Source organism: Ostrinia furnacalis, unplaced genomic scaffold (genome assembly GCF_004193835.3).
Source record: "Ostrinia furnacalis isolate ACB-3 unplaced genomic scaffold, ASM419383v2 OfSCF7521, whole genome shotgun sequence".
NCBI lineage: Eukaryota > Metazoa > Arthropoda > Insecta > Lepidoptera > Crambidae > Ostrinia > Ostrinia furnacalis.
In genome coordinates this window covers 35,919-49,296 of record NW_021137760.1, presented here as the reverse complement: position 1 = coordinate 49,296, position 13,378 = coordinate 35,919, and the positions used below count along the sequence as shown (strand labels likewise).

Here is a 13,378-nt window from a genome sequence, read left to right as displayed (position 1 = left end):
TGAAAAATTTATGAATGATGAATAAAAATGTGACATACATATTAAATTGATTTATTATAAATTAAAGTAAATTGACACATCTGACGCTATAAATATTATATAAATAGATTTTTACAGCTTTAAGACTTTTAATATTATCCGAAATCAACTGTTTGCAGCCTTTTGCCAGTAACAAAGGCGACTCTTGGAGTATTTTCAATTTCGCTTATCCTTTTGTATGTTTCAGGCACTTTTCTTGGTTTCCTTCTAATTGTGCCGTAGTCGAATGCATATATCCCTCCAGGATTATTTCGAATTGAACATTCTGTCTGAAAATTGTCATCATCGTTATTTAGTTCTTTCAATCGGCCTTCTAGATTTGATTTTCCGCGAATAACAATTACAACTACAAACGATTTTTCAATAACACATCTACACATAACTATGTGCATTACATACATTGTGTTATCTATCTATCATCATCAATGTCATATACAATAAGACACCCAAAAAACGTTTACATTTACGTAATAAAAGTTCTTTTTTATATGAACTTACTATCTTCAGATTAATATCTACAACTCTCATCATATTCGAGTCAGACCCTCCGCAAACAATTAGATTGGTTCTCGGGACAAATTTGCCACAATACAGCTTTGACTGGTAATTGTCAGGTACTATTGTTTCGATTAGTTTACAAGACCCATAATCCCAAAGTTGAATACTTTCTTTGTCTTGCCAAGAGCAGGTCAATATCTAAAACGTCAAAAACATTTTACATAAATTTGTTCCACTTACTTATTGTGTCTACTGAATTCCATTAATCTAAGGAATTATGCCGGTTTTCACAAATCAATCCCTAATTTTTGAGTGACCCCTATGGTAACAAATAACAGGGATTTTGTTTACATAGGGGTCACTTAAAAATTAGGGATTGATGGTGAAAACGAGCTTTAGAGTACTTCTAGTTACCTACGTAAAGCTCTTTTACTGCATTACCTGTTTTCCTGGCTTATCAAAATCCAGTCCCTCCCCGCACATATGTATACCGAAAAAATACCTAGTCGCATAAGGTTGTCTATCATCCCAGCACATAACAGTGTTGTCCCAGCCGCCCGATATCAACTCGTGATGAGATTTAGGATTGAACGCACACGCAAAAATTCTTGATGTGTGTCCGTCTACTATGTTCTTTCTTTGACTGTAAATAAAAAGCCAAGGTACTGAATCTATTTTCATAAATACCTACCTTAAATTCTATTTTTTATAGCTAACGTGAAGGTGAGTGACACCTTGAATAAAATGCTCTTTCTTGCGTCTGCGCTTCCTCGTCGTACATATTTAGCTTGGCATCGTCTCCGTAGGTTATAAATTTCGTATAATGTGGGTGGTAACACAGTCCCAAAGTCTGTCGCTTTTCTCGTATTGTGTAAAGGCATTGATCATATTTATATTTCCAGCATTTTATGCATCCATTTACATCTAAAAATAGATATTTTAAGTGCGACGTTGAAAAATAATTATAGGATTTCTACCAAAGAGATGACGAACAGTAGGTACTAACACGATGACAACAGCATATTTGTTATGGGATGAGCTTTGCTCACTGGGCGATGTTTGATGGCGGTAACAGGGCCTGGGTACGCTCGACACTCATCGTCGACCAGGGTGTGTGTGCAGTTGCCGGTATTGCAATCAAAAAGCCTGATGGTGCCGTCTGTGAAGCCAGCAGCAATGTCGTTGACATCTTCCGTATATTTACAACACATTATATCTTTGTTGGTATCTCTGCGGAAGGTTTTAGGTATGTAAGTATGTGTTAAATTAAGAATTGAATCTCCTAGTTATCACATAGATTAACGTACCTACTTCGTTCGTTTCAGCTGCTGCGCTGCCTGCATATAAGGGCTTCCCGTGACTTTCACTATATTACTCATACTAAATACGATAATAAACAATTAGTATCAGAATTAGAGATAAAGAAGATAATTTTGTCAGGTTTACCAATGTCTCCATTGCTCAGTGGTAAAGATCAGGCGCCCGGCAACCGCCAAAGTCGTGGGTTCGAGCCCATATCTGCACCAGCCTTGGAGGAAGTAGATTTTCAAATCGCATTATGGGGCCTTATCTCACTTACATAATTGAAAGGACATTTACATCACCCTGGTATACTTGATTTTGTTCAGCGTGAAATGATCTTTTCTCTACATGAGGAGTGCTCGTATGTACGGTTATAATTTCCTTTTGGGGCGCGCTAGCATTACTTTTTATGTACGTATTGGTAACTGCAAAGCTTTTCCTTGCAGACTTCATGCTAGATGGAGCCATAGGTCCTGCTTGAATCTTCCGCCGTGGTTCCATGACTCTGCATGTTAAGTCTTAGATAAAATTTCTCCGAAACATAAAAATTACAATGATTTTTTTGCACATTATCAACAACAAAAATTTTGACAATTTTTTTTGTGACGTCATTAAAATGTGACTTTTAGAAAGTCAAAATGTAACCAAAGACGAACAAAGTAATAATTAAGCCAAAGACAAATTTAGCGAGTATTAAACACTGTTTTCTTCTAAGTAATTATGTAGGTAGGTACTTTATACAGGGCGTCTCAAACTTAATGAGATGTTAAGGCTAATGGATGATTTAGTAAAAGTATCACCATTTCAGAGAAACTATTTTTTTTCATGTTTTTTCAAATCAATTTTAAGCCAATCTCATGTTGCTGTGTGTTACAAACACTGAGCAGATATTTTTCCTATTCTTCTAGTTTTTATAAATATCGTCATTTGTACACACAGCAACAAGAGTAGCCTCAATTGAAAATGGATGGCATTATGAAATGAAACAAAATTGCAACGCTAAATAAATTTTATTTCATGTCAATAAGTATTCATTATCCACACTCAAATTAAAATGTACAATCGTTTAGGTATGTATAAATAACAAAATCTGCCAGCACATTGGTATTTAGTAATTTTAATATCACGGAGCAGAAATGACGAGGATGTGCATTAATCATTAATATTACAAGTGCATAAAATTGTAATTACATAACACGCTTAATTAAACGTTTTCCACTCATAAAATTCAAACCGTGCTTTAGAGCGTCATGGCCTATAAATTATTCAGTGTCACAAGTGAGCGCACCTTGTCTTTTAAACATGTAATAAATCGAAATAAAAAGATACGCTTCATTAACGTCTGTCACCAGAACACCGCATGGTTGTGCAAGAAGCAGAATCCTTTGGCGCGGAATCAGTGGTAGCAAGTGGTGCCTGTTTATAAAGTCTGGTCGCCGAGCACGTAGAATTTTGTCCAATGACCCCAAGCTACCTATAAATAACAAACTGTGACGTCACGTGGCGGGTTGAGATAATTTATGAACCAACTTCAACAAAAGGAGGAGGTTCACAATTCGGTTGGTATAATTTTTCTTTTATTGCTTTTGACAACTGACTACTAAGCACGGCGTATCCTGGGATCTCACGCAACCATGCTGTGATGATGGTGTTAGCTAAGCATAACAAATTACACTATAAAGAATTTAGTGGCGAGGAAATTTCACAAATTAATATGGCATGGACGAAAGTTATCCGAGTTGGATGATCCCCGCTGTGCCTTGTAGTTTACTGCACTTAGTAAGTTAGTTATGTGAAATAGTACATACATGACCACAATAATTTCACTCTAAGTGGTATTTACAATATTACGCCACATAAATACAACACACTCAGACAATAAATAGACGACTATTACTAATTTACAATCAACTCTTTCATAGTCACTTTTGCTATCCACCGGGCGTAATGTGAACCATGCAAGAGCCATGACGCGGAGCACCTCAAGACTTCATCCTTCTCGACTACGAGGTTGACTATCTAGCGACTTATGTTGCACATGAATTTGTACCTTTATATTGGTGAAAAGTATAATCATTATATTAACGAGCTTTAAAAATATATAATTACTTGAAAGCTTAATATTGGTTTCATTTGTTACATAGTAATTAGATGATAAGCTAGGCTTTGCGGTTTTCAAACAGAACATGTTTATCCGATTTACATAAGTACTTGTACTGATTAAGAATTATTGTCTTTTGCACCGATTTATTACCGAGAAGAATAATTTTATCTTCTTTTTTCAATAGAATCAAAATTCTGGATCGGAAAAGAAAAGGGTTAACACACATTTTCTTCATTTGAAACATCCAGTTGCAACAGTGCGGTTTTGCGCAACCTACAATCAATACCAGAAGCAGTACTTAAAGATCTTTGTCACTTACTACCTAACTAATATTAATTACATGAATGAGGACTATAGAGTCCGAACGAACACTAATAACACCGCGAAACCCAAACAAGTATTTACAGGAAAGTATTATGAAAATAAAACAATATAAAAGATCCCCAAACATGATTCTATTGAAAAATAACAGTAAACATGAATGTCACATTATTGACCAACGTACAATAATTAAGTCACTTTAGGTTCTTCATGTATCAAGATTTGGTTTGCATTCAAGATGTATGGAGGCTAGCGCTTTAGTTAAACTGGTAACAAGGTATAGGTAGGCAGAAAACTTTAAACTTTAACTATGGAAATATAAATCCATCTAATCAAGCGAATGTGAGGAAAAAGTGTAGGTAATAAGTACTAAGAAGGTAGGTTGGCAACACATCTTTAGCTTTCGTGACGTAGTAGTACTATCGCGTAGCGATTAATCATTAATATATTTTGTGTATATAAATAATTCATTATTTAAACACGCCAGGCACATAAAATTTTGTAAATGGATGTCTCTTTTAAAGAGGTTTCCAAAATGCCTACCTCCCTTTCTTCTAAATACAATAAGACTGTCCTGCTGAGACATTAGTACTTATTATAGGTTGAACTTAAGCTACTTTACACTGAAATTGACTTTTGTAAGTTACAGGCTCGAAAACTATGTAAAATTGTAAATAGAAACGTTATTTCGCTTATGTAAAACACACTTAAAATCTTATTAAATACCGACAATCGACATGCATATAAATTAGAACCAAACAATAAAATGGCTATGTGAATAAGTTAAACAACAAAAATTTGCCAAAACAATAAGATACATAATAAAAACAAAATCAAGTCCATCATTATGTCTAACTAACCTGAATATACAGGATGACTTGTAATGAGTGAACCTTCTATACGGTTCATTTGCAGCATTATTTATGTCGAAGCCTAGGTAAGTCAAACATTTGAGATATTATGATATACTTTATATTGAGAAATCTTGAGACTTTTAATTGTGTGTATTATTTATTAAGCCTTTACAAGTCACCCTGCAGAAATTCTGTACCTACTCTTCTTTTTTTCAGTGGAAAGGATGCTTTTTTCATAATCTAAAAAAAGGATTACCGTCTTACATGTAAGTATAAGGTTGTTCAGACATTTTTAATAATTTCGGATACAAGCATAATTACATTTCATTTCCTTCCTTCGCAAGATGCTGGCATTCCGATAATCAGAAAATGTGCGAAGTACCTTTTACTTTACAAATGCATCTAGGACATAATTATGATTCTTATAGACAAGCTTACTTTGATATTACAAATGATGAATAATGTAATATGTATGCTCGTACTTATAGGTATACTACCTATTATGGTAAGTACATACCTAGTAAATTCAAGTGATGCAAATGACTGGTAATATTTGACTGGTTAATTATTTGCCCTGTGATTCGGTGTTCAAAGAATTTAAAATTAATTTCAGTAACATGGTTTTATTATATTATTCTTGGACAGAAATCAGGTACCTACAATAAATCTGTTCAACATTATTTTGTCTTAATACGTAAGCTAGGTAGGTACCTAGGCGTATTATCGTCTAGAATCTCGCTACATATATTCTATATATAGACACCTTTAGGATACCACTGATTGCATAACAGCTAAGTATGACTTCTTTGTTTCCATATTTACAGTCTTGAAATTTGTACAACTCATTCTTTTACCTTTTTCTTTTCTAACAATATACACAGGCTATTGTATCATTGCATACATTTTACATTTATCTACCCATTCAATAAATAATACCACATTGCATATTCACAAAAATATTCTTTGATAAAAATAGACAATCTGTCTCCCAAGTTTCATACCCACATCCATATGAGGAAACACACAATAAATTTATTATAATCAACATTATTGATAAACAATGATAACAATTCAATAGATTTCTATTTTTTTACTATACAAGTACATATGAACTTTCAACAGTCTGTTGTTAAAACATATTATATTATCTATTAATGTACAAAAGCAGTTTCCCCTAATTCTAGAAGTATTGTTTGATTCTATTATAGTTATGGCAAAACAAAAAAATCGTACCATTATTATACATTTTTCATTATAGTCATCAAATAATATTAATTGAAAAAAAAAAAACCCAACAGAATAACACTTTTTAGAATAGCCAGTAAGTAGGCATGTATGAAATACAGGGTGGCCCAGAAGAAAATTCACTTTTGAAAATTCAAGGAAACATTTTATAGAACTTTAACTATTGCAATTTAAAGCAATTTATTTTTTAATTTCGTTCGTTCGTTTCAGCCAAATGACGTCCACTGCTGGACAAAGGCCTCCCCCAAGGTTTTCCACAATGAACGGTCCTGCGCCGCCCGCATCCAGGCTCTTCCCGCGACCTTTACCAGATCGTCGGTCCACCTAGTAGGAGGCCTGCCCACCTGCCTGCCTGCTATTTTTTAATTTACCTTTATTAAATTACATCGTCCAGGAGATTTCCTTGACGTTTACAACATTCGATCAACATACATCAAAATCTTGAAATGCGTTCGTTAGAATTACCTCGAAACCTATTTTAATTTTTTTGCCGAATGCTCAGCTTCAGTTGCTTCACTTGCTGGTTGTTGGATTATAAAAGTATACTCTATTCTTAATGTAACACCACAAAAAAGAATTTTCTGGAGTGAGATCAGGGCTTCCTGGTGGCCAGGAGATGTCACCCCTGCCTGAAATTATTTTTTGTGGGAACATGTCTCTTACCATCTAAATGCTCTCATTTGAAGTGTGACACGTAGCCCCATGCGAATCTTGCAGCTTTGAAATCAAAAAGCTTTTCAGCCTACCAGCATAGCGCTCTCAAAAATTCATCATCCTTTCAATGCAACAAACCAATTAAGCAGGGGTGAAATCTCACTGCCTCTAAGAAGCGCTAATCTCATTCCAGCAGATTTCTTTTTGTGGGGTTACCTTATGAGCAGAGTATACTCTAATAATCCAAAAACTCTGCAGCATTCATCCATCCTGAATCCATTTCGAGGAAACTCTAACGAAAGTTTTCCAAAATGTTGATGTATGTTGACCGAATGTTGTAAACGTCAAGGGAATCACATGTACGATAAAAATTATAAAATTAAAAGTAAATTTTAAAATAAATTGCACTAAATTTCCTTTAAATTGCAATAGTTAAAGTGCTACAAAAAATGTACAGTTTTCGTTTCCTTGAATTTTCAAAAGTGAATTTTCATCTGGGCTACCCTGTATTAAGCATTTCAAATTAATTAAGTTTCAAATGGATTTTTGGGACATATTCCTGATTTTCTAATTTAAATTTGTGTTTTATTGAATAAAATAAGTATGTTTTTTTTTATTTTTTTTATTCATATCAAGGCAGGTATTTGACCACAATCGCACCTGATGTTAAGTGGGATGCAAATTCAAGATGTGTATTCAGATTGTGTATGGTTGATTGATTTCATTGGTCAGAATATGATTCACAAATCCAAGTCCACCTAATCTGTTTTTTTTTTATTTGTATTGTCGCTGTTGGTCGTTCACCACTACACACATTGGATTGGTAACTAAAGATTACAAAATTAAGTCAATATTGATACGATAAATAGTAGAAAAGGGATTTTGAATCTTTTAACCCAAAAAGTAAGTCAGGTCAAGTCAACAAAAGATTTTTCTGTTTCTACAAAAAGGTATGATAGTTTATAATAATCGTTTTTGCCCTGTCAGAGGGATATAAAAATATTTTTATTATACTTTAAAAGTTAAGGCGTTTAGGAAAGCATTTCGAATCTTTTAGTCAATCAGCTAATTTACAAGTTATGCATTAATTTGTAGACACAGGGTGAAAAAAATTACAAATAGAGTAACCATCAGCACTATTTTTCGGGATGAAACGATGGATGTGTATGCAAGGCGATGTGTATCACGTACGATACGATACAAAAACAAATGACGAGTGTACCCATTTTTAAATTACAAAATCTCATTTTCTATAAATACAGGGTGTCCCAGAATGGGTGAATCAAATTGCCATGGGAGGCAGCTTGACCTCTGATCTACCCGTAATATAATAGAACAGAAAAAATAATAAAGTGCTCTGAACTCCCAGTCTAGTCATTATTTTTAAAAGTTTTATTACAGTGAAACAATACAATCACTTTCAATTAACATAAAATAGGTGCAAATAAACTCAAAACGGATTAATTATAAGCTTAAACTTAAGAAAATAAATAAAACGTAATTCCATCCCATAGCAATTTGGGTCACCCATTTTGGGACACTCTATACATATAATAAAAATTAATGCCAGTTTATAATTCGCGTCGCAATCGGGCAAAAAATAAACTAATGATAAATCTTTCGACTGATAAAAATGCCATTACTTATTTTTTCTGTTAACTCTAAGCCATTACAGGACCCTACCTACCTTGTCAATCCAATTAATGTGAATAGTACTAGTAGTAGGGAATTTAGTGCAATGATTTGTATGGAGACCCCTCCACTTTGGTATAGAAGGCTCATTTTTGCAACAGTGGTTCTTTGGGTGCTCCTGAGTGGATTTCCGTCGGTAGACATCGGGAGCCCCCCCTGTGGTAGCAGGGGGAGGAGGGGCAAGTTTCCTTCCGCCGCGCTTCACTTTAAGGCCCATATCTTCAAAACTATGGGTATTAGGGCAAATGTGGTATCATTTTCGGATAATTAAATGATGGCGAATTCATTTCTAGAACAAACTTTTTGCCTTTTCATACAAAAAAAATGAAATATTGAGTAAAATTCACAAAAACCAAAAAGTATTTTTTTAAATAAACCTCGTTTACTTTTAAACCACTGGAGATAATCTAATAAAAAAATATGACCTGAAAGCTACATNAACCAAATAGTATGAATTCATGGATAAAATAAATATTTTTTTCCGATGCGCAATAAAATTCGCCCGCTGTGTCCTGAAGAAAAAATTTTTTTCACCTACTTTTTGCGAAAAAAGTACCATACAATGTTATATTTTTATAATCCTGATAAATGTAGCTTTCAGGTCATATTTTTTTTATTAGATTATCTCCAGTGGTTTAAAAGTAAACGAGGTTTATTTAAAAAAATACTTTTTGGTTTTTGTGAATTTTACTCAATATTTCATTTTTTTTGTATGAAAAGGCAAAAAGTTTGTTCTAGAAATGAATTCGCCATCATTTAATTATCCGAAAATGATACCACATTTGCCCTAATACCCATAGTTTTGAAGATATGGGCCTTAAAGTGAAGCGCGGCGGAAGGAAACTTGCCCCCCCTCCCCCTGCTACCACAGGGGGGGCTCCCGATGTCTACCGACGGAAATCCACTCAGGAGCACCCAAAGAACCACTGTTGCAAAAATGAGCCTTCTATACCAAAGTGGAGGGGTTCTTGCACTAAATTCCCTACTATAGCAGGTTAGAAGAAAGTGCAGGGTGGGCCAAAATTTTTTGCAAATAGCAATGCACTTGATTTTTCGAAAACGGTTCGAGGTAGGGACGCGTGGGTGGAGGGAAACTGCAATTTCATGAATTTTTTGTCATCCTAAGTAAACAGATTATACCGTATCCAAAATGTTTTTTTAATGTTGGTTATCGATCCCGTTTGCTCGAACTTCTCAACCCAAGCTCTGATTAATTAACAATTGAACACACGGCGTATTCTGCCAGTTCTAAACAGTTCCACAGGAATCATTACATTGGTAAAAAAAATACACAAAAAGCACTGTTGTCCCGTGAAACGCTCCATATAATAGTGACTAAAAATTCACGAAATTATGCACAGTTTAACATCACCTACGCGTCCCAACCTCGGACCGTTATCGAGAAATCAAGCGTTGCTATTTGCAAAAGTTTTTGGCCCACCCTGTATTCTTCATCGAATATAATTTGTGAAATTAAAATATAATTTAAATTACACAATTTGTGAGAAAAAAAACCTGATACTCATTAAAAACAAATAAATTATTATGTGTGGTAGGCACATTATACACCTAAATAGCCCCTTTTTACATTATTTGAAGTTGAAATCTTTCAACAAGCAAACAAAATTTTTATGTATTGTATGGTACAACTTCAAGCACATTGTTGCTTGCTTTCAAGTAAAAGTAGGTAGTTATTTATTAAAAGTATTTGAATTGTGGCAACTATTTTTTTTAACTAAGCATTTTTATATTTTTGAAGTTTTTGTTTCCATACAAACCTAATAAATTCAATGATTTATCTTTTATGAATTAGTCATTATTTTGAAAAAATAAATAAATCTGGCTAACAGCAATGATCATGATAAGCAAAAAATTATAATCAAAGTGAAAGAGGCCATCAAGTAATAATGAATATGATAAATTATAAAAGCACACCAACATTTATATTAAATATTAATTAATACACAATTTATCTACCACTCAAAGTAAGGGTGGGGTATTACTACACCAACCTTATTTAGGTATTATATTTTATAGGTTTAAGAAAATCAACAAAACACAAGCAAATCCATAATAAATAAATAACATCAGTAGCACACAAGGTACCACTCTTCACCAACAGAACAACCCATTTGTAGTAAGTATTTAAAAACAAATGACATTTTATCTAATTGTTGCTACAATCACAGTGATTATCATGAGCTTGTTGAATCAGATATTGGATCAAACGGAGTGGCCTTGGGACTGGTGTCTTTGTCCCCATTGACTAGAAGGTCCTTGTGCTGAAGTACCTTGTTGCATCCAGGAGAGGAAGTTTGGTGGACCGGGAGGAGCAGATGAAGCGGGACCAGCGAAGGCACCTTGCTCGGAGCCACCTGACGGTATGTTGTTGATGAGGCCCCAGCCTGCCTGGTTTAGAGCTGCTGCAACCAGAGCTTGGTTCACGGGCAACCCACCCATCCCTATCGGCATGCTGCCCCCTTGAGCCTGCCCACCTCCACCTGCCACGGCTGTCTGTCCATGTTGACCTGACATACCAAGAGCTTGCATATTTACCATATCCATATTACGGCTGCTCCAAGAATTGTTGTTCGACACGCTGTGCGGGTGCCCCTCTTCATAATTTCTACTTGGTAAATTCCTTTGGTTAGCACCACTCTTGTTTTGTTTGGGTGATGCATTAGAAACATTTACAGATACACCTTTAATTATATGATCTTGCCCACACAAGCTTTGCGCTACTTCTGGATCCAAAAATGTTATAAAACTAAAAGCTCTGAATGGCTTTGGAATAAATACATCAGTTACTTCACCAAACTGTGAAAAGTATTCTCTCAAGTCATTAGCAGTCAGTTCTTCTGTACAGCGTCCCACAAACACTTTACAGGGCATTGATGCAACTGAGCCTTCTTTAGAATTCGGTATCCGAACATCACACCACCGACCATCTATCATGTGCCTCTGCGCTAAAACTCTCATTTGGGAAGTGTAGGAGGCAAATCGTATGAAAGCAAAACCCTTAGACATTCCAGTTTTAGGATCTCTTTTCAGTTGAGCCATTAAAACTTCTCCAAATTTTTCAAAATACTCACGTACAGTTTGCTCAGTCGCTTTCCAAGGTAGGCCAAGGACAATCAAATCAGAACACAAATTATCATTCCTCTTATTCTTGTTTAAAGAGGTTTCGGAGTTTTCACCAGATTTTCTTTTATTTTCTTTAGGGAAGCTACAAATGTATAATTGGTTGCCCCATCCTTCAGGGGGAGGATACAATCTGCCATCTCTTAACCTTATCCCTCTGATGTTTTTCGTTTCTGGGTGTCGATACTTTAGACCACAGCAGCCAGGGAACTGTGCTGACACAGTAGTTAGCATTAATGTTCCATCTTCTTCGATAGGCAATTCTATGGGTTCTTCGTTTTCGTCTTCAGCCACGGGCAAGTACTCGAAGGACATTATTTCTTATTCATGAACTATATAATTATTAAAAGTCGATAAAAATAAACACGGATATTATTCTTAAAACACTATACAAATGTACAATTTTAATTTCATATCATAAATAAATAAAATTAAACGTCAGCCACGGGTTATGTACCCATTGCAATTTTGCAGGTTGAAAACATAGTATGACCAACTAGACTTAATACATTTTCTTTAGGGATTTTGTAGATTTTATTAGACGCCAAGTATCAATTAAATGTGATCGTACTACATTAATAGACAACTTTCTAAAATTGACATTTTACATCATCAGGGTTACCAATTAATTTATGTTAAAAAAAAAAACGCCACGCAGCTTAAAAAATGCCGAATTACGTAATCTTTCTAAGAAAAGATTATTTGTTTCATATTCGTTTACTCCTAAAAGGCGATGAACTTAAAAATGTAGGTAGCATAATTCAAATTTATTAACATTTGTCACAGTCCTAAAGTAAGTAAGTAACAGAAAATTAATTTTTACATTTAGTGGCAGTGGTATACTTATTTCTCTCTTTAAAATAATAAGAAAATTGGTAGATCTTTGTCAATAAATAAAATGAAATAAAAATGTGTAAAAATGAAACGTTTTTCCGCGTTTATTCATATCTATCAATATTTTTTGATATTAAACATTACGGACAAAAAAAATTTTTTTAGGAAACTAGCCTATTGGATTGGACGACAAACGAAAATCTGCTTTTTGACAAATTTCGTATTGCGCTATCATTTTGACAGCTAGTTAGTAGTATAGTTCCAAAATACTGGACTGTCCTGTCGATGACATTGACAGTGGGGCGCCACCGTCAATACCGGATCGCTGGTTCAGATTTTTGCCATGTTGGAAACCATATAGTTGAACGATGGTAGCGCCCCCCTGTCATTGAGTTTGGCGGGACAGTTCAGCGTGGGTCATCTATAGCCACAGATCTCACAGATGAGACAGAGAGTTCAAACGATGCTAAAATGTAATTGAAGCGCAAAGCTGAGCCCCGATTACGGTAACTTTTAACGTTTCCAATCCAAACGCGCTTCTGATTCTGCGATACGATTGGTCAAAACAGCTGACGTACGCTGTTGAACGACTGTGCTTTTACGTAAAAGCTGTCATAAAGCTACTTTTTTATCAAACGCAATCAAACGCTTCATGAACATTAAATTTTTGCTGTGTTTTAGTAATTTTGGTTCC

At 34.7% G+C, this 13,378-nt stretch overlaps 2 protein-coding genes across 2 annotated transcripts; both read right to left on the bottom strand.

Annotated features, from left to right (window-relative positions):
* Window positions 1-87: 87 nt before the first annotated feature.
* LOC114364959 (uncharacterized WD repeat-containing protein alr3466) lies at window positions 88-2,579 on the bottom strand. Its single transcript, XM_028321319.1, has 6 exons — window positions 2,117-2,579; window positions 1,544-1,767; window positions 1,272-1,461; window positions 979-1,180; window positions 538-735; window positions 88-308 (listed from the first exon to the last, which is right to left on the bottom strand). Exons 1-6 carry the CDS (start codon window positions 2,338-2,340, stop codon window positions 135-137), a joined length of 1,212 nt encoding a protein of 403 aa, XP_028177120.1. The 5' UTR covers window positions 2,341-2,579; the 3' UTR covers window positions 88-134.
* Window positions 2,580-10,291: 7,712 nt separating this feature from the next.
* LOC114364956 (TAR DNA-binding protein 43) lies at window positions 10,292-12,334 on the bottom strand. Its single transcript, XM_083287624.1, has one exon. It carries the CDS (start codon window positions 12,163-12,165, stop codon window positions 10,933-10,935), a length of 1,233 nt encoding a protein of 410 aa, XP_083143750.1. The 5' UTR covers window positions 12,166-12,334; the 3' UTR covers window positions 10,292-10,932.
* Between the last annotated feature and the right edge of the window lie 1,044 nt (window positions 12,335-13,378).

What these genes read in the sequence shown, in the direction of transcription:
- LOC114364956 (XM_083287624.1), bottom strand. Translation starts at nt 12,165, where the DNA reads ATGTCCTTCGAGTACTTGCCCGTGGCTGAAGACGAAAACGAAGAACCC.
- LOC114364959 (XM_028321319.1), bottom strand. Translation starts at nt 2,340, where the DNA reads ATGGAACCACGGCGGAAGATTCAAGCAGGACCTATGGCTCCATCTAGC. An exon ending in GTAAATGTCCTTTCAATTAT is followed by an intron (nt 1,768 to 2,116) that starts GTAAGTGAGATA and finishes AACCTTCCGCAG; the next exon opens with AGATACCAACAAAGATATAA. An exon ending in TAGATATTAATCTGAAGATA is followed by an intron (nt 309 to 537) that starts GTAAGTTCATAT and finishes GACAATTTTCAG; the next exon opens with ACAGAATGTTCAATTCGAAA.